This window comes from Phlebotomus papatasi, chromosome 3 (genome assembly GCF_024763615.1).
Source record: "Phlebotomus papatasi isolate M1 chromosome 3, Ppap_2.1, whole genome shotgun sequence".
Taxonomy (NCBI): Eukaryota; Metazoa; Arthropoda; class Insecta; order Diptera; family Psychodidae; genus Phlebotomus; species Phlebotomus papatasi.
In genome coordinates this window covers 27,975,756-28,002,536 of record NC_077224.1, presented here as the reverse complement: position 1 = coordinate 28,002,536, position 26,781 = coordinate 27,975,756, and the positions used below count along the sequence as shown (strand labels likewise).

General features: G+C 31.4%; 1 protein-coding gene across 7 annotated transcripts in view; it reads right to left on the bottom strand.

The window, feature by feature from the left end:
* LOC129807444 (cAMP-specific 3',5'-cyclic phosphodiesterase) overlaps window positions 1–26,781 on the bottom strand; it is a 378,877-nt gene that overhangs the window by 131,656 nt on the left and 220,440 nt on the right. For 5 of the 7 annotated variants that reach the window (XM_055856714.1, XM_055856713.1, XM_055856716.1 and 2 more), the window contains one exon: window positions 21,451–21,468. In XM_055856714.1, coding sequence (XP_055712689.1) covers window positions 21,451–21,468 — 18 coding nt within the window. Of the gene's footprint in view, window positions 1–13,702; window positions 14,658–21,450; window positions 21,469–26,781 lie in introns of those variants that run through there. The other 2 variants (XM_055856708.1, XM_055856707.1) reach the window with 2 other exon arrangements.

Genomic DNA, 26,781 nt, shown 5'->3' with positions numbered 1-26,781 from the left:
GTCTTGCTAAAAAAGCAAACTTACGGTGTATGGGGTAATTATAACATTTTTAAGAGAAGCCAGAAAATTAAATGAGTCACATGGGTTAGTCAGAAGCAGAGAAAGTCATGAAAGTTTCATTGGTCCAAAAACAGACACCCGCAGTAAGGATGAATGCCACTTAAATTTATTATTGGCCATTAGACTTAACAAGCCTAATCCTTTGGAGATGGATAGCAATTTATATAAAGAACTAAAGTGGTGAAGTTGCACCAACATGAAATGACTTAAAAAGATGAATCTGCTTCAATGGCTTCAAGTAATTGCTGCTACAAGGAATATGTGAAAATATTCATGATACTTAATTTATGTTTTAAGTCATACAATGAATATGAATTTTCTTTTGTGGATTCCAACATGCCAAAATTCAGCAGTGAAATTTACAATGAATATGCAGAAATCTCCCATTGAGACTATTGCACGTCCCTAGAAGACCAATGTGAGAATTTATGCAAGAAGATGTTCCTTTTTTTTATAAATTCATGCAAATTCATACATAGAAGATATAGATATATTCAAAAAATTACTCAGCTGCCATTCGATATGAGACAACTCTGAGTATTCCCCTTTCACTCTTAAGGATATATGAAAATTTATGCAAAGTTTTTCATCGTTGTTCGAATATGCAGAGCGTATATGAATGATTTATCCTCAAGGGGTCAGGATGATGTTTGCAGAAATGATTTTTGACTCCCATTTCATTTATATTTATCAGACGGATGAATAATGAGAAATACATGAATCTTCATTCAAAATATTTATGATTTTAAAGTACTTTTTTTTCAACAAATTGCGGTTGCGAGATTAGAATGGTTAAAGTGAAATATCCGATATTATTTAAAATACTTCTTACTCTCTAAATTCTCTAAATAACTCATAAGCGCTATATTCTATTAAAATACGTGAGAATAGACATTTTATATCTTTGTATTGTAATGTTTTTTTTTAAAATCTCATTCGATTAAAAAATTATTGAAGGATTCTACTATTAAAAAGAAACTGCATGTAAATCTCTAAAAACAAATTGTTTGCAATTAAAAATTAAGTTTTATTTAGGAAAACAAAATCTTTGCAAAACTTGGTCTTAGTTATACAATTAATCATGTAAGATGGTACTAACGTATCCGGGATCTTTATTACTCTTTATCATGAAAATATCATGCAAAATTATAAATATAGAAAAAATAGTTTTTTTTACAGACTGCATTTAGATTTTAATGACTAAAAAAACAACCAAATTGAATTTTCGATCTTTTCATTTTGTTGAAATGTTCGTTTGTGTTTGAAATGTACAATTTATTAATCTTAATGATGCATTCAATTATGGATTTCGGCAAAATCATTCGCATGTTTTAATCAATGTTTAAGGCATATCAAAGCTTTTTCGAATGACCTGTGACATTAAGCTAAAAGGCGTTTTTCATCATTCTCCATCATTAAAAATAATAGGTGAAAACGGGGCAGCGTTGGACAGTAATATTTATAATTCAAGAAATGTGTAAGAAATGGGTGTTGGTACGGATGATCAGTGAAATGTTTAATTTGGTTATTTATTAAGAAACGAAAAGTTGTAGTAAACGAAAAGCTGTGAAATTATTCAGGTTTTGGCAAAGGAAAATTTATGAATTTTGTTAATCTAACTATGTACAATCATCGCACGATATTAATAATATAAATTCGATCTATTATCGTTAAAAAAAATAGTTTTTTTTTAAGAATAAGATTGAATATTTTACTTATTATTTTCGATTTTTAACCAAAAAATTGAGTACGTTAATATTTAAATTTACGTATCCTTATCTCTTACCAAATACCAAGGGACTTACAATATAGAAAACTTTTCGGAAACTTAAAGTTTCGAAAGAAGAAAATATTAATATTTCTCCGGTTTATTGATTGTCTGGTCCAAAAGGCTAGAGGTCAAATAGTTAGACAATCGAGCAGATATTTTCGCAGATTCTCTGCCATATTTGAAAACATTTAATTATTATCTTAATTTATTTTTTAAATATTCTTTTTGTTTTCTATGAAAATCATTTATTTTATGTTTAAAAAAAAATGAACCAAAGTTCCAACAACTCCCATTCATTCTCTTTTTTTTTTGTTAAATCAAAGACCTCTAGGGGAATGTTGGCATGGTTCGCACAGAGTGAACCTTCAAACAACGCAAATTTTCTCTTTGTTTGGAAAGAGCTAGTTCGTCATTTGTTAGCCATAAGATAGATCATTATTAAGCTCACAAAACCAGATGAGAAATGGTAGGTCATATCTTTGCAAACAAAGAGAAAATTCGCATCGTTTGAAGGTTCACTCGGTGCGAACCATGCCAACATTCCCCTATTGGTCTTTCTCAACCTATTTTAGTTAAGATTGAAATCAAATTCGAACAGATTGGCATTTCACAGCGACCGCTAGCTGAAAAAAGCAGTATATTCAGCATATTTTTGCTGAATCGATCAGCAAAAATATGCGGTCTGGTCAGCAGTTCTCGAACAAAAAGTGCTAACCAAATATATGGAAATGACACTGCCTCACGCACGAGTGTCGTTTTAAAGCTAGCAAAATTCAGCATTCAAATACATATCACTTTTTATCGAAAACTGCTGACCGCACAGCTGATCGACTCAGCAAAAATATGCTAAAAGCGCTGTTTTGTCAGCTAACGGTTTTTGGCTGAAAAAAGTCCGAAAACTCTCAGTTCATATATCAGAAAGTTCTCTAAAAGTGTATCAGAAAATTTGTAAAAAGTTGAGTAAGTAATTAAGGCCAATATACCCTCGTTTGCCTCTACAGTCACCATCACGATTTTTCTTTACAATTTCAATGGAAATATTTTTCTGCGGCATTTTTTTTTTCTTTAACAAAATTTTGTTCTTTCTCTTTCTGTGAAAACAGAAGAAGAGAAAAGTCAACGAAAGAAATGATTTTCATATTTGTCTACCCAAATCTTTGGTATGCGCGCTCACGGAATATTTAAGTGCTTATTGGAGCAAAAAAGGGGTTTGCTTCTTGTAGCATTTTAAATAATTAATGAAATCATTTTACACTCCTTTTTTGCCATCCAAAGGACAACCGACTTGTACTTAATTCTCTTATTATTAATAAAATTTAATTATTATGAGAAAAATTTTTCAATTTCTTTCAATTTCAAAGGTTGATGATCCTACATTATCCTGATTAGATAACATGTTGAGTATTTCGATGAAATACATTATTTTTAATGAAAATTCGGCATATTTATTGAGACAACAACGTCTTCTTATATTTTATCAGCCTCAAGCGAAAAACAAAATTCGTAGCAACGGATTACATTACGATAAATATATTTAATGTGGGCTCGCAACATGACTTTACCTTCTGTATTTAAATTTTGCAGAGAGCGAGAGAGAAAGAAAGTTGCATTTAATATTTAAAGTGTTTTTAGCTGTGATTTTGTTATAACTTCTATTTTGTTTTCTAATGAATAAATTATTCACCAACTTTATGTCCATATGGGAACGAAATAAATATTTTGCAACGCTTGAGTAAAATCCATGTTGACGGAGAATGTTTTTAGGCTCAAGTAAATGCTCTTAACTTTGATGATTTTGTGTTTTAAAGTTCACATTACGGTGTTGTTCAAAAATATCTACTGCTTTTTAAATAGTTTGACCAAATTTAACCCTCTAACGGTGTTTTCTTTAATATGCGAAAAGAAGTTCTAAAACAAAGTTTTCTAGGATAATTATGATCCAATAAAGTCGAAAAAACCATCCATTCTTCATTATCTCTTTTAGTTTGGGAGGTAGGTAAGGAAATATAAAAATATTTTGAAACTATTTTTGCTTCTAAAATTCACATTTTTAGTTTTTCAATTTTTTTTAAATAAAATATACAAAGTAGAATGACATATCTTTCAGTAAAAAATAAATTTATTTTAATCAGATAACTTTAAATCGGTATTTTTATGGAAATTGGAAATGAGTTTTTTTGCACAAATATTTTTTGTTGCTTTTTCTCTGACCTGTCACACAAAACTGGGAATAGCAAAAAACCAAGAGTCAAAATGAATTCAAACTTTCGAGAGATGTTTATAAGACTATTACCGAGGACACTATAGCACTTTTAGATAAATAAAACCTTTATTGTCGCTCTGTAAATGTGATTTTTGTGAAGACCGCCTGGAGGCGGTCTTACCCGTTAGAGGGTTAAACACATTTATCACATTTCTGATTGAGAAGAGCCACAGTAGAATGACTGATAGAAAATTGGATAGCGCAAAATGTCGGACAAATCAATTTGGGAGTTCAGATAATGATAGGGAGAAGTGAGGCACCTTTGAACTGGGGCATCTTTAAAATTGAATCTTTTTTCTTGTGGATCTAAATTAATATCACAGTAAGGTCCAGTTCCATTTACAGTAGACTCTCGCTAATTCGGTTTTTTTTTCAAGATCGGGCTACTTTTTAATTCGGGCAGCAGTAAAATTAAAAAAAAAACTTCGTTGACATTTTTCAAGTTTAATTGTGATTATCAAATGAAGCAAATATGCTCAAATTTGCCATGATTTGACTTAGTTTCGATGTGATTTTTCATTATTAAGGGATTTTCATGATATTTACAATATATTTGAGTACGTAAACTCAATATGTGTATGCAGATAAATAAAAAAATAGTTGCATTTCAAAAAATTTGTCGCCCAAATTTCTCTCTAATTTGGGTGACATTTTGGTCCCAAATGCCCGAATTTGAGAGAGTCTACTGTAAGAGTAGGAGAAAAAAGCACAATTTTAAAGGTGCCCCGATTCAAAGGTGCCTCACTTCCCCCTAATCAAATACTCCAATAAATTAGTAATTATGCAATTTTAATTTAAAAAACCATTTAATTAATTTATTTTCAACTTTGAAAAGAACTGTTGAAAATTGGTTTATCTGACATTCCATCCCATCCTATTCTTTAATGTTGCCCTACAAATTTCACAAATAATTGTGTATCTCACTGTATGATCTTCCTACTTGTGAGAACTGAATAGAATGCGCACATTTCACCCACAGGATAGAAAATGAGCAAAGAATTTTCCTTCTGCTTCAGCGTATCCTTGTATTTCTACTAAAGGTATTAAACAACTTTCAAGCCTGCGGTTGTATGAAATGCTTTCCCATTTTTTTCCTTGGTTGATACCATCCATTCTTTCTCACATATTTACATTTTATCCCATTTTGCTCTACCACGGATGTTTTCCTTGTACCACTCCGGCACAGAAAATAACACATTATTTCTTCTAATGCTCGAACTTCACAAAGAGAACAACAATATGTAGAATCTCTCAACAATTTGACTCTTTCTAAATTTCCATCTTTTTCCCAGCGGGACAGATTTTTAACATACCTTTGCGAATTGGGCGATTTAAAAAAAAATAAAAAATATATATAATATTTAATATCGTCTGTTTAATCAGCAACAGTGCTAACTGAATTGCTTTGTGTCTACATTCCTTAAAAACGACACAAAGCGATGCGTTATTTAGGTTATTTACAATAAAAGTACACATAAAGCAAATGCACTGAGCACAGCTGCTGATCCAACCGATTATAGGTTAAAGAACTATATAGGGTTTTTAACATACATTTTTCCAAAATAATGGTTTTTGAAATAATTCAAGAACATATTATGCGATTTTTTAACATTATGTTATGTTTGAAATTGTGGTCTATTCGGATATTCGGTCTTTAAATTACAATGACCTTGAGTCATTCCTAAGACGAATTTTGAAGGTTAAATCCAAAAAAAAGTTCTATAGCGTATTTCTCAGTCGATTGGGATAAATATAGATTTATTTGGTAAAAATTTGAATAAATAATTTAGTTTTTCCTGAGATAGGGTTGAAGGAACACCGATTCGGTAGAGAACACTTATTGGGCAACTTCGTCAAAGTATTGAAATTTATTTAATGTGTTTAATAAAATGCAAGTAATAGTTATAACGTTTTTTTCATTAATCTGCCTTTTCCTACATGGGGTAAGTGTGCCAAATTTCGGCATAGTTGTATGCAAGCGTCAAAGTCTCAAGTTTGAAATGTAATATTTTTAATACAAATTGATTTTTTTTATTCTTTCTTTTGTAAGAGTGTTGCTTGAAACCTTGTAAAGAGTTTACCGTCTTTATTTACTCTAAATTCATTCTTAATACATTTTAAAATGAATAAATATATAGACAAGACATAGCTTTAATGCCTTATTTGGGCCACCTTCATTCTCATAGTTCCTTGCCCTTCGGGAATTCTTCCAATATCTTTTTCACGTAATCTCCTTTGTCGAAGCTACATTTTTTGTTATTCTTTTGCATTGTATAATCTCTAGAGTACGTAAAATCTAAAAGTTCATGGAAATTCGTGGAACAAAAAAGGTGGCCGAAATTGCAAGCTGGCCGGAATTTGGCACACTTACCCTATAAGGATAGCTGTTCAAATTTCGTATCTCAAATGTTGCAAAATATGATGCCAATAGGTCATGACAAGACTTCTTAAAATGTAAATAGCTGTTCCCTTGACCCTATAATTAACTATATTGCTCCCAGAGCAAGCAATGTGTGACAAATCGTTTGTATAAATTGGGAATTTTTTTTTATAGGAAATTACACAGAGGCAAAATAAATGCGAAATTCTTAATTAGTGAACACGATTCTTTTCTTATAATGTCGACGACTAACTAAATAAATTAATCTAGAGAAAAAAATCAAATATACATTTAATGTATGATGCATTCGAGCATTCTGCAAAGCTGAGACACTTTGGCGCCCTTCCGGTTTCTCCTTCTCTATTAAATGACATGTTTTTCTGACTGTACAAAAAGCAACCAGCATCATTTTAGATACATTGGAAAGTCGATGACGACAAAGTAATATTTAAGGAACATTCTTATTGCTCCTTCTCCGCATCCTAAAGTATATGATTCTCTGTCTTCAACGTCTTTATATCACTCTTTTTCTTTCATTTTAAATAAAATATGCAATTTATTGAAACAGTTGTCTAGAAATATTTTCATCATGTGACATTGAAGAGAATGTGTGTATTTCCCAACTCGAGACATTATTTTTTGTAACATATCACAATTGCTGAGGTGTTTTCAGGTGAGATATTTCCAGATAAATTTTTAATTGACATGAATAATCATTGACGCAAACTATAAGTTTTAATTTCTTATGGTTATTTTGCCTCCGGTGTGGCCCATGTTTTTCACTCATGCTTCTTAAAAATCGCACAAATTTCACCTGATTCAGGCGAAGTTATTTGTTGTTGATCTTTATACTTATTTTGCAATAAGACGGTGAACAACAGAAGAATTTTGTGATAAAGCAAATCCCGCAGGAGGAATAAAAGAGGCCAGACGAAGCTGGTTGAGTATCTTTTTGTGACAAAACACAATCAAAGGAAAAGAGCGCCAAAAAAACCACAAATCTGCGCAATTATGTGAATGAAAAATATTATCAGCACTCGCAATCCACCCATGCGAACGTAAAAGGTGTCCCTTGAGACACTTTCAATGGCGGGGTACTCCAATCGGCCAAAAAGATACGTGTCGAGAGTCTCGTTCAAGAAAAAGATACCAAAAAAAAATCCACAAACACAAACATGAGTTAGCACAAATATTTTCTCTGATACAAGCAAATATTGGCAACTATTAAGTGGCCGCAATGAAATAATCTGAAAATAAATGTTTTTCACCATTTCACGCAAAAGACACCGTGGTGCTGCCTCAATATTTTCTAAGAATAATTTTTCTCTAAATTTTCAGTGGCATTCATTAGTAGCGGGTTTTCTCACGACACTCAGACAAATCTGGGTTTCTGCATCGAAAACATCTTAGGGTTTGAATTTATCATTTACTTGCTTTTAACTTTTTACATTTTTACATAAATTATATTTCAAATAAAAACGGTTCATGGTTTTCTTTCGGAATTCTAAAGTACACAATTCGCATGTAAAACTTTCTAAATATTCTAATAGGGGAGGATGGAGTTATATGGGATCAGGGCAAATATTCCTGAAGAAATTAACCCTTGTAAGTCCGTCAGAATGCATTTCCATTATTTTCTAACTAATTCGTCTCTCGACTTAAGTTGTAAGTGTGTCTAGGGAAATATTTAGAAAATTCTACAAGACTATATTAAGTAGAAACGCTTTTTGGATAAGTCGATCCTTATCATTAACACGACCTAAATTTTTCTTTACTCTTCTTCTTTCTCTCCTATGCTCTGCTTATTTAGGGATAACTATAATTTTACTTACTTGGCCATTGGATTTATGGTTGAAGTAGAAATGAGATAGGGACTGAACATGACCGGAGACTTTCTTGGACCATTCAGGTGATTAAAATGTAAAATATCCTCAGAAAATAAGCCACTATGTAAATAAGTAAACAATTAGGGCATCAAAAAACCTCAAATTTGTTCAGTACTTAATAAATTGAAAATTTCAATTTCTTGTTTTAGAATGTCAAAAGCAATAAAGTTTCATACAAGTTTTGACCAAGAGAAAATAAAGAGCTTCTAATTTTACCTATTCTCATATTAGTAATTATAAATTAGACCCATTTTCGTAAGGATTTTGGATATTGAAGTAGTATTTTAGATATTACTGACCACATTTATTCTTTTACTGATCACATTAGAATAAGTGGGGCACCTTTGAAATTTGAATTTTTCACATATTTTTAAATAAAATTGAGCCTTATCGTGATATAATTTAGGTGAACAAATAGATTAAGAAGCTAAATTACATCATGATGTCTCAGTTCCACTTAAACATAGGAGAAAAATCCCAATTTCAAAGGTGCCCCACTTCCCCCTACATATTCTATATTCTAGTCAAATTAAAAAAAATTATCTGAATACCTAGTTTTCAGGACAAAAACTTTTTGTTTAGTATTGAGTTAATTTTTGTTGGCTAAAATTTATTTATTGTAATAATTTTCTGTGTAATCTCAGGAGAACATAATGCACATTATTGCACGTTACGTTATTTACGTTAAATGCAAAATGAACAACAAACTCAAACTAAAAATAAGCCTATAACTATTGTTTGTAAGCTATATGATAAGGTAAATGTACCAGCGATCGTCAGTATTCCTCGGATCGGAAGGTTGTCCCGCGTATCGGCACCCCAAAATAAAATATACTTTTCAAAATAATTCAATATATTTTAGTAATTTTCTTTAGCAAGATGCATCACGTTAGTTCATATTTAATCTACAGAACCAATTTTCTCGTCGAATTTCAAACAAAAGTGGTGTTATTTACCTAATTTATTGAATTATGTTTGATTAAAATGATTAACAAATCTGTGTTAATTAAAAATGAATATTTAGTGACTCTAATTTCACTATCAATACACTTTTTTTTAAAATTATTTCGGCAAGGAATATTGAAAATAAATTATTTTTTGCGAACAAGTACCGTTTTCTTTCATCTGTTCCTCGAATTGGCACATTTTTTTCGTGGAAAATTGCGCTCAGCTGTCATCTTCACAGCCATTATTAGATGTTTTTGTTGTGATAGGACAATTTACCAGTGAAAGTTTCATTAAATTTAACAATTTTAGAAGTTGTATCATGTGAATACACAGTACACAGTGTGAGGATGACAAAGAAGCTTCAATGAAGCCTTGTAGAATGATTTAGATGCCAAGAAAGTAAGAGAATCCTCATCAAAAACATCTGCCGATCCGTGGCTCACCCCCTTCCGATCCATGGAACACCTGATTAAGTCCCTTCCAATCCGCGGAACACATTGCATCCTTACAATTACACCTATATATTATTAATTTCCGTAATTAGCAAAAGTGTCAATACACGAAAATGATTAAATGGATCACTAATATATCAATTGGCATGTAAAAAAATACCAAATAGTGTTTTGGAACTCATATATTCAACTAAATATGGAGCACGTCTCTTAACATTCCGATCCGTGGTACACTTCCCTTATAACTAGATCTAGATTTCATTCACTCTCACTGAAATATCAAAAACATGCTTGCAAAGTACATAAGTTGAGAGTTGGCCATTATAAATATAATCTGTTACTGTTTTTGTTTTTGTTGTTCAAAAACAGGCAAAGCTTATGAAAGAAATTTTGGCAAATATAATCCTCTGTCAAATTGTCCTTTTTCTATTTTTCAGAAAGAAAATTTAGAACACTGAATATCCTTTCGATCACGGTAATATTTCTCTAATTGCAGAATCCTTTTTTTTTAAACCAATAAAATTAAGAAAAGTTCACTAGCCGTATATAGTCTTTTTTCTTAACCCATTCCTTACCATTGTATTATACATCATACGCAAATTGAGTGATTTTTAATGATTTATTTCTGGGAAATTTTTATCTGAATTGCAGTCGGGAATGGATTTTTAGTAACGTTAGTTATTCAATTACTTGAGAAAAATAGTCCGACAGAGATGAAAATACATTTTGATATTATTTTCTTGCTTCGCGGAAGGTCATGCAAAATTTCTGCTCAAAATGGCGGACGGAAAATACGACATCTCGTCGAATTTGTTAAAATTGGCCTCTTTCCTCTGTCCTGATTTGAATTCTAGTTGCCAATTTGTGTTCTTGGATAGTTATTCTATCTAAAGCAATAGAGTTTGTAATGAATTAATGCACTGAATTTAAATTCAGTGACCGTTAAGACGTGTGTTTGACAGAGGCTCCCCGCGCCCCAATATAAGATAAAATTTTTTTCTTTTCAAACAATTCATCTAATAATCTATAGGAAGCTAATCCCAAAATATGAACATTCTATCTCAAGTATTTCTAGTACATTGACTGAATGGGTTAATATGCCGCTTTTCTTATTAAAATACTCTTAAAGTGAAGTTGACACTAGCAGCCAAAATAGCCCCACCATCCCCTACCCTCACATTCCGATATGTACATGCTCTAATTGAACTCTTTTGCATTTGAGAAAACCTTTCCTGAGGAGGAATTATAAAGGATTCTAAACCAACAATCGATTAATGTTTCCGCCCACTTTTAAGTACTTGGTTGGTCTTATGAATATATCAAAGGACCTTTTAATAATTCTTGAGCATTTTTTTCTACCATAACTAAAGGTATTTACACACGCCCATTGTGCTGTAGAATGCTGAAAATTTTACTCAAAAAATTCGAATGTACCAATACTTTGTCTTATAACTTCATTACAACTGAAGGTACTTTCGTAGTATTAACAATAATAACTTTAAATTTCTTTAAACTTTTTTTTACACAAATTAAGAGATAAACTTGTAATAAACCAATACAATTTTTTCTTAAAGATTTCACTAAAGAATATTTTTTAAATCAATTTTTATTATTTTTATCGTGATATTATCTTTGGAAAAAAAGTCACGCCAAATCAAAAAACATTTTAAATAGATCTTATGATGTCTAAATGTTAAAACCATTCTATCGCTTGTATTTTAAATATTATCCATCCTGTTCTTTTTTTTAGTTTTTAATAGAATATACTTTGAATTATTTGACAACTCTTGAGGCTTTAAATCTTTAAGCCGTAATAGACTGTTTGAAATTCTGCAATTGTGAACTTTATTTTTAAAAGAAGTAAAGTTCTGTATGAAAATTTGACATTTTCTGTGTTCTAATCATCGAAAGGGAAATCCTAAAGTTCTTTAAGTTTTTGTTCCTCATCCTCTTTAAGTCTCTCACAGTCACGAAATCTTTAACAATATTGTGCAGTGAAATTTATAAATGAAGTTATTTATGGATTCTAAAGAGCCACCAGCGTTTGACACAGAAATATTATCTTGGCACTAAATCCAATTATTTTAGATAAACCTCTAATAAAAGAAAATTAAATGCATTAACAGTAACGCGAAATTCTTTATCTCAAAATTGAGGTAAGATTTGTTTAAAATGTTAAAAATAATAAAAATGAATGTTTAAATTAAACTTTAAATTAAACTATTAGTAAACTGACAGTTTACTGATAATGCGAATTAAAATAGTGAAGAATTTTTGTAGAGTAGCAGATAATGGCAAAGATTTTTTAAATTACTACTTTAAATATTTCTAAAACTTAAAATATTTTTTATTATATTTATTAAATAAAGAGAAGATCTTCTTATTGATTCTCCCATTACTCAGACCTTATGTCTTCTGTACTTTGTGAGATATATTTGTTCAATTGAAACATTTCGACACTTTTTTCGCATTAAGATGTGTCAAAATGTCACAATCAAAAAAAAAATTTTTATGAACAGTACATAAAAAAATTGGTAAAATATTCAAAAAAAAAATTGTGAAATAATACAAAAATTTACAAACTTTTTAGTGGGTTATATGATTTACGAGCATTTCGTAAGCACCCAATAAGAATTTGCAAACATTTACGAACAATTTTATGAAATATTTTTTGCTGTACTTTAAAAATTCTGTCAAAATAAAAATTTTTGACGAAACATGCTCCCAAATTTACGTCTAATATTGACGAAAACTCTTTATAGTGTGTAGAGGCTTATTTGTTTAAACTTGGTAAAATGAAAAAAAACTCATTTTCTAATGGCCTCTACACACTAGAGAAATTTATGTCCATATTGAAGCAAATTTCTTACAATTGTGTAGGAAAAACTCTTCAATATGGGCATAATTTTCTCTAGTGTGTAGAGGCCATAACAAGCTTATCTTAAAGTTTTATGGGCTATAAATTTAAAAAAAAAAAAACTAAATCTTCTTTAAATAAATATTTTTCTCTGTATAAAGGTATTTATCGCTTAATTTTAGAAATGGTGTCTTTCATGACATGACACTGTCCCAGATCCTGGCTTCCATTTAAACCTCTTACCAACCGTTTTTGACTATAAGAATGGGCAAAATAAACAAATTGACATTCCAACTTCGTCCTAATTTCCACAAAAAGGTGCAGAATACGTTTAAAATTTATTTAGGTTTTTGTTTATGTCCAAAATTGTGTCTAAATAAGTCAATGTTTAGATAAAGTCAGCAATGTTTATATTTAAATGCTTCACCGCATATAACTAACATATCTAACATGAACCAATATCAACATCGTATTCTTGAGAAATTGTTCATTCTTCGCGTGATTAGCGAAGGTGTTTTCTGAGTGTATAAGCTAAGTTTTGGCTGAATTTTTTTTTACAATATCAATCTTTTACTATTCTGCTTCCAATAACTTCTTTTTAGTTATTCGACGCCTAAAAAACAAACAAAAAAAAACATCTTCCGTATTATGACTCTCCGAAATTACCACAATAGCTAAAATTTCACTGAATCTTCAGTCTTCCGTGCCAAAAAGAAAATTCTCAAACACGCGACACAATTGCTATTTTTTCCGTCCAACTTTTTGCTCCTATATTGACTCATAATATCTGGCAAGTCTTATTTCTGGGTGAAATGTCTCTCCCAAGGAAGTTTCTGATATTGACCAGAAAAATTCTTTTAACGCATTGTGTTCGAGCATCAGTATGAAGATCGAACAATGAAATATGAAAAATGATTTAAAGAAAAAAAAAGAATCTTCAGTTGGATACAAATGTGTGAATTAATTAAATGTGATATAGCAAAAAATAGTTGTGATGTGGAGGCGACAATTATGTCGCTAAAAAATCGTAACTCTGTCGAAATGAGCCTCATGTGAGAAGAGAAATCTTGGTTAAAATTACTAACATTCTTTTTATGTTATTGCTCGATGGCTGAATATATAATTACGAAGGAGCGGTTACACAGACACTACATTCAAATGGTGAATCTAGAAGAAATTATCGAAAAAAAAAGAAATCCAAGATTCGTTTCAGCTTTGAAGGTTGAGATTCTTTATCGCTAAACAACAGCAAAAAATCCACTAATTTTGCCCAATGCTGCGTCCGTTGACAAAAAGGCAAATATTGAATTTTTGGCACAGATTACTCCTATCAGGACACTTTATCAGCACACAAACACTATTTTTTTTTGTCCAGTATTATCTTACAACTGGTAGTCTCTCTTGTCTCAACCACTGACTAATCCACCTCTTCACGTAATTTTCTTGTACTGCTCGAACTCCACGTTTAATCAAGCAATTGTCTCAATTGCACGTTTGCGCCGATTTTTCTTCTTGGCAATTTGTATACCAAAGACACATCAACCTTAATCTGCTATCACTGAACTCACGCGATGCACAAGTCGCTACGAGCTTTTGCTCCACATTCACTAAACTGCACATGGCGACAACCAGAAGAGACTGCGAAGCCGATTCACCGAGAATTTCTCGCCGTGAGACGCAACAGTCACCAACGAGAGTAAGCGAATGAGTGAGAGAATGAGAGTGACTCACTGAATTGGCGGACTCACCATTTCGAGTCTCCTGGCCAAAGTTGTTCGGGACAGAGTAGAAAGCCACATTGAACTGAGAACCAAGAGACGAGTTGGAGCTTTTTTCACTTCAATGATACCCCAAAGGGTGGCTCACATTCAACCCCGCATCCGAAAGAGTAAGGGGCATAAAGGGGTATTTATACAATACAAAACCTTTATTTTTTTATTGGCTAACTGGAAAACTTTAACGTGTTAGAGCAGAATCACATTGACAATAAAATGCTCGCCGTAGCCTCACCGAATTTCGTTAATTTACGCATTTTCATTGGAATTCTTACGCAAATTTTCCATTACCGTATTACCTTATCTCATACTCGGTGGCACTAGGTGAAAATAGTATAAGAAAATTGAAGAAATAAAACGAAAATTCGATAAACGGTGAGTAAAAAAAAACTACGATTAATTTCTCTTACAGTTTTTTTTTGCTCACCGTTTATCGAATTTTCGCTTTATTTCTTCGATTTTCTTATATTATTTTCACCTAGTGCCACCGAGTATGAGATAAGGTAATAAGCTAATTGAGAATTTGCGTAAGAATTGCAATGAAAATGCGCAAATTAACGAAATACGGTGAGCATTTTACTGTTAATGTGATTCTGCCCTTAGTGTTTTAAGATAGGTGACGCTTCCTGTATCCCATGATTTCCTTATAATGTTTACTGTAGGGGAAACTGGAGCAGTAATAAACATGGTGTCGTTGTAAACATTGAGCCCGATCACAAGTAGATTTTGATTCTCCAATAGTGTCTTGGATGAAAGGGAAATGGAACTCTATTTGCACAAAAAGTCCTTGAAGTTCGTAGAATTCAAATTGAATTTCGAATTTTCCTACTAAATTTTCGAGCAAGGTGGGGAAAATATATCAAATATCACACTAAAAAGCTCGCAAAAGAGTTACTCAGTGATTATGGAGTGATTAAATACTGGGGCGAGAACAGTAAACGTCGTTGTTCTGTTTTTGTCCTCACAAAATGTGAAGACCGTCACATTTTGACACTTGAGCACTTCGAAATTCGAACAGGATGTAACTTCAGCCACATTACGAAAGTATTAACAAGTAAAAAAATCTCTTTTTTGGATCTTCAAATAGATTTTCGAATTTTTCAAGATCTACTTCTGTACGGAAAGATTGTATTTTTTTTAAATTAGATATTTAACTACAGAGGACAAGATCTATGGGGAAGTGGGGCACCTTTGCATTTTGGCTGTTTCTTCTATTTTTTTTTTTAATAGAACTGAGACTTATCATAAAGTAATTTAACTCCGCATAATTGATTTGTGGAGCTGAATTATAATAAGGTCCAGTCTTGTTTTAAAAAAAATAAGAGAAAAAGCCCAATTACAAAGCTCCCCCAATTCAAAGGTGCCCCACTTCCCGCAATGTGAATTCACAAACACTACAGGAATCCTTTCCTTCCCCGCTCTAGAAATGATCAAGATAAATCCAAATAGTGTAGACATTAAAATCAGTGTTTACAATTACCCCATGTTTCTGTCCTAGTTTCCCCAATATCTTATGATTTCAAAAGCTTTTGCTACCAGCTTTTAACTTAAAGGTATCTAATCTTGCTCTTAACTATAATATTTTAAAAACTTCACCTCATTATGCAATATACCGCTGAGTCTTGAAATATCTCTGATTGTAGTTTATATCTGAAATAAATTACCGTATATATGGGTGACTTTGCACCTCTGGTTTTCGTATCAGCTTTTCATTAATTCAAGCATTTAATGATGATCTAAAAACCATCCTTAAGTACTAGAATTACAGCATAGATGTGCAGAGACATCCACATCTACAGTAGCTATCTGTTTTAAATACTTCCAGTAGGAGAATTCTGCAATCTGGCAATGCCATATATAACAAATTTCGTTCGAACATTGATAAAAATAAAAGGATCAAATTGATCCAAATCTTTTGCAAAGGATGGATAAAATTTTAAATTTTGAATACACAATTATCAGAATATTGTAAATTTGATCCATCCCTTGCTGAAGGATCTAATTTTGATCAATTTAATCCTTTTATTTTTACCAGTGAATCTCTGGAGAGCTTTTGCAAAAATGTAAGTTTTATAATGGTATTGTTATGTGACAATGTCAAAAGTCACTTCAGATGCCTGGCAATTGAAATGACAAATTTAATTAAAAAAAAAATCAACCAAAGTCTGCAATTGTAAAATATAAACAAGTTAAGAAATTTCATTATAAATCGAAAAATTTAAAATTACATTTTCGAACTCACGTGATAGGAGAAAAAATCTATATTGGCATTGTCAGGTCGCGAACTCACGAATGACAAGATCATAAAAATTACAGAAATTACAGGTGTATCTTGGTTCAAATCAAAAACCTGACAGCCTTATGCCTTAAACAGATTTACTTAGAAGCCCTAATTTGCTCGGTTTGAGCCGTAGATTATATCCAGCATATTAGTCTTAAACTTCGAAACGTTTCAAAACTATTTTGAGGAATTAAAAGTAATACAAGTTCAAAGGATATCAAGGAAGTAATAAGTTGGACGAAGACTAAATAAAAATGAAAAGGAAATGGAATTATTTTCATTTAGTAATTTGTGGTTCTTTAGTTTAATGCACAAATTCTTGATAATGGAAACACACATTAAAGACAATGAGAACTGTAGTCCTTTTCGACTTCACAAATTATTTGAAATACATTCCTGGACACAGAATATAGTAAAATATTTTCAAAGGTTTTCTTTTTTGGATGAAATCTGTATTCAAAGCCCACATGCCTGAAATATTACAAAAAAAAAAAAAAACGTTTTCTGAGCGTTGGGAAATAGATATTTTGTGCACCGAAATGAAGGAAACATCAGCAAGATCAAGATCAACCTATTTATGATTTAAAAAAATCAAGAGTAATGTAAATTGTTAAATGTGTTTAACACAAAATAAATTAAATATGCACGTGATTTTTTTTGTAATGTTAGTAGAGCATGTTTAGAAATTCAATAAACCAAAACGGAATTCAATATATAGTTGTTAAGTATACTTTTAAAGTTTAGTAGAAAAAAATAAATTCTATCAGCAGTTTAATTTAGAATTTTAAAACCAGTGAAAAATATGTAAGTACCAAAGTAATACCAAACTTTAATATATGGCAAAGGGAAAGTCAATGGCTTTTTCTTTTTGTTGTTTTGTACAGTCATCCCAATTTTCAATTATACATAAATTAGATCCATTTTTGTTAAATATTGGATAGTTACCTAAATATTTTCACAAAATTTAGTCTTTTTTTAATTTTCCAAATGATTTTTGTCTTGATATAAATCCCCCTTGGCGGAGAGAGTGGTATATGGTTGAATAGCCCAAATATTTTCGATAGGGACAACCATACACACCCTCTAAATTTTCCCACCCTAACTACTAGTAGGTACGAAAGAGATAGCGCACGCCAAGAGAGGATTTTGGAAGACCTTCCATAATTTTGGATGAGAGCTTTGACGCGTGCAAATTCACCTCATGCTATCTCATTCTGATCAATTAAATTAGATGCACCTTGCTCTTCTTAACCAAACTCTGCATGCTGCACAAGGAAAATCCCAGGACCTTGTTACCATAATGCATTCGCAGCATATATTATGTTTTACATTATCCGTAGAATAATTCAATAACATAGCATATAATATACAGGAATACGATGCTAAGAATTTCATCTTTAAAGTAGCGGAAGAGGGCTGAGAAACCCCCACGAGATTATTACATTAAACCCCTCTCCCGGTAGATCATTGAAAAATCATCAAAGAGGTTTTACTGTTACCCTTCTTGTGCCCCTTATACCAATTCACCTCTATACCTGAATTTTTTGTATTTGGAAATAAATTTTTACAGCCTGACTGTTTTATCATTCACCATCAGTTTTATCCAGATAACCCCCTGGGAATAATGCTAATTTGCATATTCAGTGGTGGACTCAGTGGTGAATTCTGCCGATAGTATGCCTTTAGTATACAATTTTGATTGAATTTTGTGGTAAATCTCAACAACATGGACCGGAAATTGAATTTTGGGACTCACTTAATGAAATACGTAAGATTATTGAAAATTGCTCGTGACTTCGTTAGACCTGAGGTTTATCAACTGAGTTAAATTTATCAAGTTTTACCATTTGGACAAATTAAGCTAATTTATTCTTTAGATTGTAAATTAAACACCTTCCGAAATATAGTTAGGGGAGACTGGGGCAAAGTCACAAAACGGATAATTTATTTTTTTTTTACGAGCCACCCGAGCACCTCCAAAATTTCTAATTAGCACAGTTTTATAGGACATTTACCGCTCTACAACTCTGTGAAAGCCATTGTCTTCTATTTTGTAAGGAAATATATTTATCGAGCTGTTTTATAACAGGTAATTTTGTGATCATTCTCAAAAATGCTGGGGCAAATAGTATAAGGCATAAGATACTATCACATTTTGATTCGCTTTATTACGTAAATTCCGTAAATTTAAGTAAAATACCTAAATTACATATTTTCATAGGAAATTGATTCTTCTACACATTTGTAAAACACCGTTTTCTCTATCTGAGCGAAAAAAAGCGCATTTTAAGCTATTTTACAAAACAAAAAACACAAAAGACTGCAAATCGTTTGACCAATGCAAACAACAAGCGGCAACACATAGCATTGACGCTTCTTTTCACCGTGGAACATTAGAAATTATTTCGGTTTTTGTTACTTTTTACCCCAAGTGGTAGTTTTTAATAAAAGGATTTCTGGACAAAAGAACTTTTGTGAAATTCTAAAATAGATAGCGGATTCGTATTCAAAGAATATCCAGATAATTTGGGAAATATCCACCAGTGCATCAAATTTAATATAAGTAGCTAATAAATTGATATCTTCTGCACGGAAAATATTTCAAAAATAGGGCTAAAAATTTCGATATTTTATATTTTCTAAATTTCTTGTTCAAATTATAACAATCTTACGACATTGAAGAATACTTCTGGCGGCTATCTATGGAAAAGAAATTAAGCTGCTATCTTATTTATCTTGGAAGATATTGAATTTTAAAATTTTCTATTTGTGACTTTTTGCCCCTGTCTCCTCTACACTTTCGTGAAACATATTAGAAACGGTTGCAAAGCGTCTGAGAATTTTGTGAGATGCTCGAACTTCCGAGAAAGGTCTTTACATAAGGTTCTTTTTCGCAAATTTTTGATTAATCAAGTAGAGGGTGTTTAAGAAAAAATCATTGGTCAGTAATTTCGTTTCAGAAAATTGTACCGTTTCATTACTGATTAGTTTTGGGCTTGGAATTTCAAAAGGCCTTTCAAATAAATCCAAATTTTGTCAAATGACTTGAAGAATAGACCCTGGAGCAGCTGACTTTTGAACTCTTTTAATTCGATATTGAGATTTTTCCGGTCAAAGGAAAGGTATCTATGGACGAACAGCCCAGTTAGACTACCTCCAAAACATATCCGAAAATGAACGAAATCATCAGGTCCAATTAAAAAAAAGTCGAAAAATAAAGTTTAGGGGGCATGGGGCAGATGTAGAGTAGCTTTGGCAATTTATTTCGCTAGAGAATATTGACCTATAGGGAGAGGGTCATCAAAACCGGAATTCGATAACTCTACGGTTTAGAATTTAGAATGGCGAAGAGTTGAAAAAAGTGGGTCTTGGAAACTGCTCTATTTTGGAGTTCGAGCAGTTGGAATTTACAAAGACTTGTCTTACATAATATTATTAAAAGAATGGTATTTTTATAACGTTCTGTCGCCCTGAAACAACTTCAAAATAATTGAAAATAATGTAGAGAGTAATGTTTGTTCTAAAATTATTTTTACAGAGACAGAAACTCATTTTATAATGCACTATCTCAACAACCATGCCAAATTCAACAGGATAACAAATTGTTTCCTGGAAGCATTTTGCTTCCTTAGTACTTCCCAAGAAGAAACTTTTCAGTGCTAGATTTTTGATACTCGTTTTTTCCTGTCACCCGAAAATGTATCCCACAGAGACAACTTGTCGTACTTTTTACCCAGACTAATTTTCACGAAAGCCCTACAGCACTTTTCTCTATGTTTTTACCCGAATAACTCACCTGTTCCGACCTCACTACACTATTGTATTTCGACGGGAGAGAGTAAAACAAGCAAATAATTCACAGTGTTGAAAATTTATGATGTTGTCTGATAATATTCATCGCTGTATGCAAGCGATATTATCATATTTTGATAGACGAACCTTCATATTCGTTGAATTTCACTTGATATATGATGTTAATTAAACAGTAGTGACTATTTTGGTCAACTAGAAGGTAAATTAGTTCAGATATGATACTAGAATATTAAATCGATTCGTTTGTGTAAGTGAATTTCTGTGAAAATGTAATATTAAAAGATATTTCAGAATATCAAAGAGACAGATGCAGAGTCGTTTCTAGTTAATTTATTTCTCGAAACTGCATAAAATTAGTTAACTTCTTTTCTTAAATTACGGTAGATAACAGTATGCGACAATTAAATGCCAAGGACGGTTAGAAAAGAATAAGGCCTAAAAATATTAAATAAGAAATTGAAAGATAAAGAAAGTGTTTAAATTGCAATGTGATGAAAGAACCCATAGAATTAATCACTTTCCAACTCGAATCTGTAGAATTTAGATGCTGAAAATTGTTTTTATTAATCTGTCCTTGGAAATAATGGTTTAGAATTATTAGGTTCAGAAAAGTATGACTTTTAGTTATTAAAAACATAAGATTCTGTTCCAAAATTGTTGCAGTGTTCTAGATAATTATCTAGCAAAAAGGCTGAGTTCCTCACCAGATGTTGTGCAAATAATTATCATAATAATTATAGATTACCTACAATTTTGCTCTTCAGTATACGTGAGCAATAAAAAAAAGATTCTGATGGTCGCAAAATAGTTTAAAATTGCAGAAGTTCTTCAAAACTTGAAATATCAGATACTTGAAGGAAGAGGAAAGTCTTTGACTGTCTTTCAGTTTGTAATACGAACAACTTCGAAATCACAAAATAAATTAAAGTTGTTCTTAGATAGAAAAAGAAAAAAAAACACTTACCAGTCTAGAAGTGGAGCACTGAAAGAAGTAGAGAAGAAAAGAATTAAATTATGTTCAAAATTAAGGTTTGTACATACACATATAATGTGAGTAAATGTATAAGAAACTTTAAAAGAAAAACAAGGAAAATTTAAAAGTCTAATATATTTTTAAGAAATACTAATGAAAAAATGAAGTTCTTCTAATTAAATATGAATAAAAGTTCTACCGTTGTACTTCCTTTGAGTAATCTTATAATAAATATTAATTTTATTATATTATAATTCTTAATTATTTGGGATTAATCATTAAAATATCTTTTAAAAAAAGTATTTTAATTTTTTTTAGTGAAATACTCCAATAAATAGATGTAAAGTATTTAGAGCATTTTTTTTCCATTCTTTAATAAGTTTATTTAACACTAAACCTACCAAGACCCGGTCATATTGACCGGTTTAAAATTAACACATATTTAAACGGTACAATATCACTATCAAACTTTATGAATTTCTTAAAATATGCATGATATATATTTTCCAGTATTTAAATTATAATTTTTTGTTTTTTTCCAAGACAAACTTTTTGAATATCCTACCTTACCGCGGCTTATCATTTGACCGAAAAATGACCAAAAACGGTCGGTAGGTTTAGTGTTAAATAATGAATACAGTTGTACTCTAGCAGCTAAAAGAAAAGTTTAAAGAAGTGTTGTTGTCGTTGTATTGAAATATTAAAATTCAAGAAATTAAAAAAAGATAAAGACTACAGTCAAATTGTGAAATTATTATAAACCACTCCCAAAGTATTTAAATTCCTAAAAAACATGAGAACTATCTGTTTATTAAAATCTCTTATAACTCTTAACGGAATTAAGCCTTATCATGATGTAATTTAGCTCCGCAATTGGTTTGTTGAGCTAAAGTTATATCATAATAAGGTCCAGTATCATTTAAAAATAGGAGAAGAAAGACCAATTTCATAGTTGCCCCAATTCAAAGGTGCCCCACTTCCCCCTATGAATTATTAATTAATTTTATTATAGATAAACTTAGAAATTTGTTATAAATTTAAAATAAACTTAGAAAATAACAGTCTTATATTAAAATGGAAAATGGAGTAAACTGAGGAGATTTTCAAAGAAAACTCAAAAAGCATCTTAAGATTATATAAAAAAATAACTTCTTGTTGTTTTATCCCCGATTAATTCGACTTAATTTCCAGCTATGTTTCCTCAATATTTATCAGCATGATAATTTGTGTGAGAATTCTGAGAGATTCTTTCCTGGTGTATATAGAGTTTGTGATACCATGGCAAATCTTCGAAGATTCTTGAAATATTTCTGTGAGGCGAACAATCAGTTTAAGGTGGTTTCGTCATGCACCAGTTGGTAAAGCCACGAGCTCCGTGACGTCACTCTGAGACAACCTCTAAACGCACATAAATAACAGCCGTCACTCCATTTACGTGAAGCGTGTCTCGTGATTATCTTCTAACTCCCGAACTTCGGCACTCAACATCGTGCAATATTTCCCCAACTCGTGTAAATATAGTTTATCTACGGTGAATCATCAGATGGAATTCTTTACTTCGAAAGGTGATTGACGCAGAAAAAAACGGAAGTCATGATGTGATGGCAATCAATTGCAATTTAAGCAGGATAATCAATAGCTCTCTCCCCTGAAATCCCGTGTCATAGTCAATCCAATCACTATAGAACTTCGCATTCTCATGCCATTTTCAGTGGTCTTTCAATGGGCTTCAAACTTAAAAAAATACAATTTTACTTTAAAGAAAAATTCAATTGGCATTTATACATCTGAATATCGATTAAGGTTGAGATTTTCTACAATCACAGATTATGTGATGAGAAGCTCAATCTCAAACAGATCAGATCCAAACTCTGAAAGAAGACGTTTAGATGACGAATATTAGTACGTACACTGTTAGTACGTAGAATAATATCATATTAATCCATTTTTTAGTATATATTTTTTCGTAAACTTCACAAAAAAAATTTGATTCTAATGTGAAGTGAAAGACATTTAAAAGACCTTTGAGGAATTAAAAACGATGGAAATTTTCGTTTTTGCCTGATATGAAAAGGGTGCCTGAAGTATAACTCTGAAATCACTAAACTGATAGACATTCAACAATATTTAATTAAAATCATACAAGACTATAATAAAATGGTCGAGGAATTTTTGAGCTTAATAAATACGTCAAGCCGATAAATTCTATTGCATTAATAGATATTTGTTTGCCTCATTTGCCTCTAAAAATTCTCGGATACATTGAGCTTATCTGGGTTTAGGGTGGCGGCATTACTTATGGCCAGTCTATACTTGTGGCCACCTCGGAGATATTATTCAATATTTTCCCACAAATTAATTTCGAAGAACCACAAAATTAGGTATATTTAATGCGCTATAATTAAATGCAACTTTTAAACGGATTTACTTTTATCTTTAGATAGAATTTTAATTATTTTGTGCAAACTATTTCACTTATGGGCCCGACGGTCAAATATACATTAAATCCTTAAGAAATTTACTAACGATCTCACAATTTTTATTGACTAAATTTTATATATTCAATAAAAAAATATTTAGTACTATTTTTCAAAACTTGTTGTCTTAGTAACTATATTTTCTTTTACCACTTGATTTTGATGATTTATTAAACAAAAAATATCAAATAATGACAAGGCCATAAGTTATGACCAATTTGATAAGTTTATTTACTTATGGCCACAGCATTTGACCTGTGGCGCCCTCACCTCACAGATAGGGTAAGTGTGCCAAATTCCGGCCAGCTTGCAATTTCGGCCACCTTTTTTGTTCCTCAAATTTCCATTAACTTTTAGATTTTACGTACTCTAGAGATTATACAATGCAAAAGAATAACAAAAAATGTTGCTTCGACAAACGAAATAACATGAAAAAGACATTGGAAGAATTCCCGAAGGGCAAGGAACTATGAGAATGAAGGTGGCCGAAATAGGGCACCAAAGCTATGTCTATATTTTTATTCATTTTAAAATGTTTTAAGAATAATTTTAGAGTAAATAAAGACGGTAAATTCTTTACAAGGTTCCAAGCAACACTCTTTCAGAAGAAGGTCAAAGCAAAAATCAAAGCAAAAGTCATGCAAGCGTCAAACTTAAGACTTTGACGCTTGCATGCAACTATGCCGAAATTTGGCACACTTACCCTATTTGATTTAGCGAGTGGTCAATCGTGTTATTTTTGATTCAGTGAATCTGAGTTTTCTAACATAAATTTAATCAAATTAAGGGTAAGTGTAGAAGCTGTAACATAAAATTGTTTATAAATGCGTAAGGTGTATGATATTTTGATTTTCTCCATGACCTTGCATTTTGTTGTAAATAACCTAACTTTTTCACTTTTTATCTCTTAGGACAATGAAAAACACAAAAAAAACTAAAGAAAGGCCTCATTATTGAACTCAAAGGATGCAAAAGGGGCATTGAGAAGCATTGAGAATAAAATGACCACGACCAAAGTATTCCAGTCATTCCAGCTGTACAACATTCCCTCACAAACTCTGCGTTAAAGTCTTCGGAAAATCGCCGGAGCAAACATTAGATCATGGAGGCTTTCCAGTGCTCTTAGAGGACAGGCAGAGGAGGTTATAAGTTGGGTACTTCATGCAGCCAAATTTAGCTTTTACATCACGAAAGTCGGATTAGATTACTTGCCACTTGTGGGGAGAATCAATATTAGTAGTATCCGATTATTACTAGAAAAATATTTGAAAAACTATAAAAAAACTTGGCAAAATATAATAAAAACCTATGAATGTTTTTCTTTTTTTTTGTATCAAAATTATTTTATTATAAAGCTTGTTTTATATCATTTGAAATTGTGGCCATAAGTTATAACACGAGTGGCCATAAGTTCGTAAAAGAGGCCACAAGTTATGAATTTGAGGGATTTTCCTAGTTTATGTTATGAATTTGAGGGATTTTCCTGGTAAAATCATTTGAATATATCGAAAGAAACTACATGAAAGAAATTACTCTTAAAATTTTGCTTTAATTGGTCTAAAAGATCAACAGCTATGAGGAGATATGTCCTTAATGTGGCCATAAGTAATGTCTGCACCCTATATCTAATTTTTCATTTCATCAGAAATTCCCCATCAGAATTAAAAATCGTCGACCATTAAAGTGAGGAGTTTATCAATATTTAATAATAGTCATATCCATGAAAATCAATCAAATCAGTCGAGATTATTATGGATCGAACAACTGCATTAAATGAAGCGAACCCTTATGTGGCGGAAGCAATTGTTGCACAATAATTCAATTTCAGGTTATAGGAGAATGGGGAGTAAGTTTGAGTTTGGGTGGTAGAAAAAAAAACCACCTACTATTGCGTCATCAGCATGAGGCAAAATCCAATCGATTTCAACCACCTTGGACGGTCTTCAGTGGTGATGAACAATAAATCAATGGATAAAATGTGGGTCTTTTACCACTGAAGGCCATTGTTAGGGATAACGCAGAATGCAATTTATGACTGTCAGGAAAGTCTTCCCACAACAGACTGCCTAATGTCCTCGAATCTGTACTTTGCTAGTTAGAAGTAAGAGAATAACTTTTTGTTTATCTCAATTGGCCGGAAAGAAAAAGACAAGATTATTCTGCACCCCATTATCTTGCGAAATTAATTAACATTGCAATTCGTTGATGGTAATTCCATTTCACATTGAGCAAGTCATTAATGAGAAAATAATGATTTTGTTGTCAATTATTGTTTAAAACAGTTATGAAAAGTTTTCAAGTACCCGAATCATGATTATGAACTTTGGTTGTAAAAACATGAATTATTATGATTTTAAAGCATTCATGTTTAAAAATTTCAAAGACTAAACTTAAATTAGGAAACTGAATATATAAAAATATTTTATGCGATTTAATACTTACATTACAATCTTACATTACTAAATTTGGTTAAAAAAAAATAAATTAGATAAGAAATTATATTAAATAAATAATAAAGTTTATATATCATATTCTCAGGCATGATTTTCAGTTATAAAATTAAAAAAAAAACATTCAGTTCAATTTTAAAATGGGTGGCAAAGCATCGCAGCATTTGCGAAGTGCTCGAACTTCTGGCTTATAGATGCTGTACCTCAAAAATACTTTCGCATTATTTATTGTTTCCCGGTTCTCAACCGATAAAAACCAATTCATAAATCACTCAAAAGATTTTCCAAATTGCAATAAAAATGATTTTCGGACAAAAATATACTTTTCGGTTCATAACCAGTTTCCAAACGAATCGAACCGATTTATAAATCACTCAAAATATTGCCCAAAATAT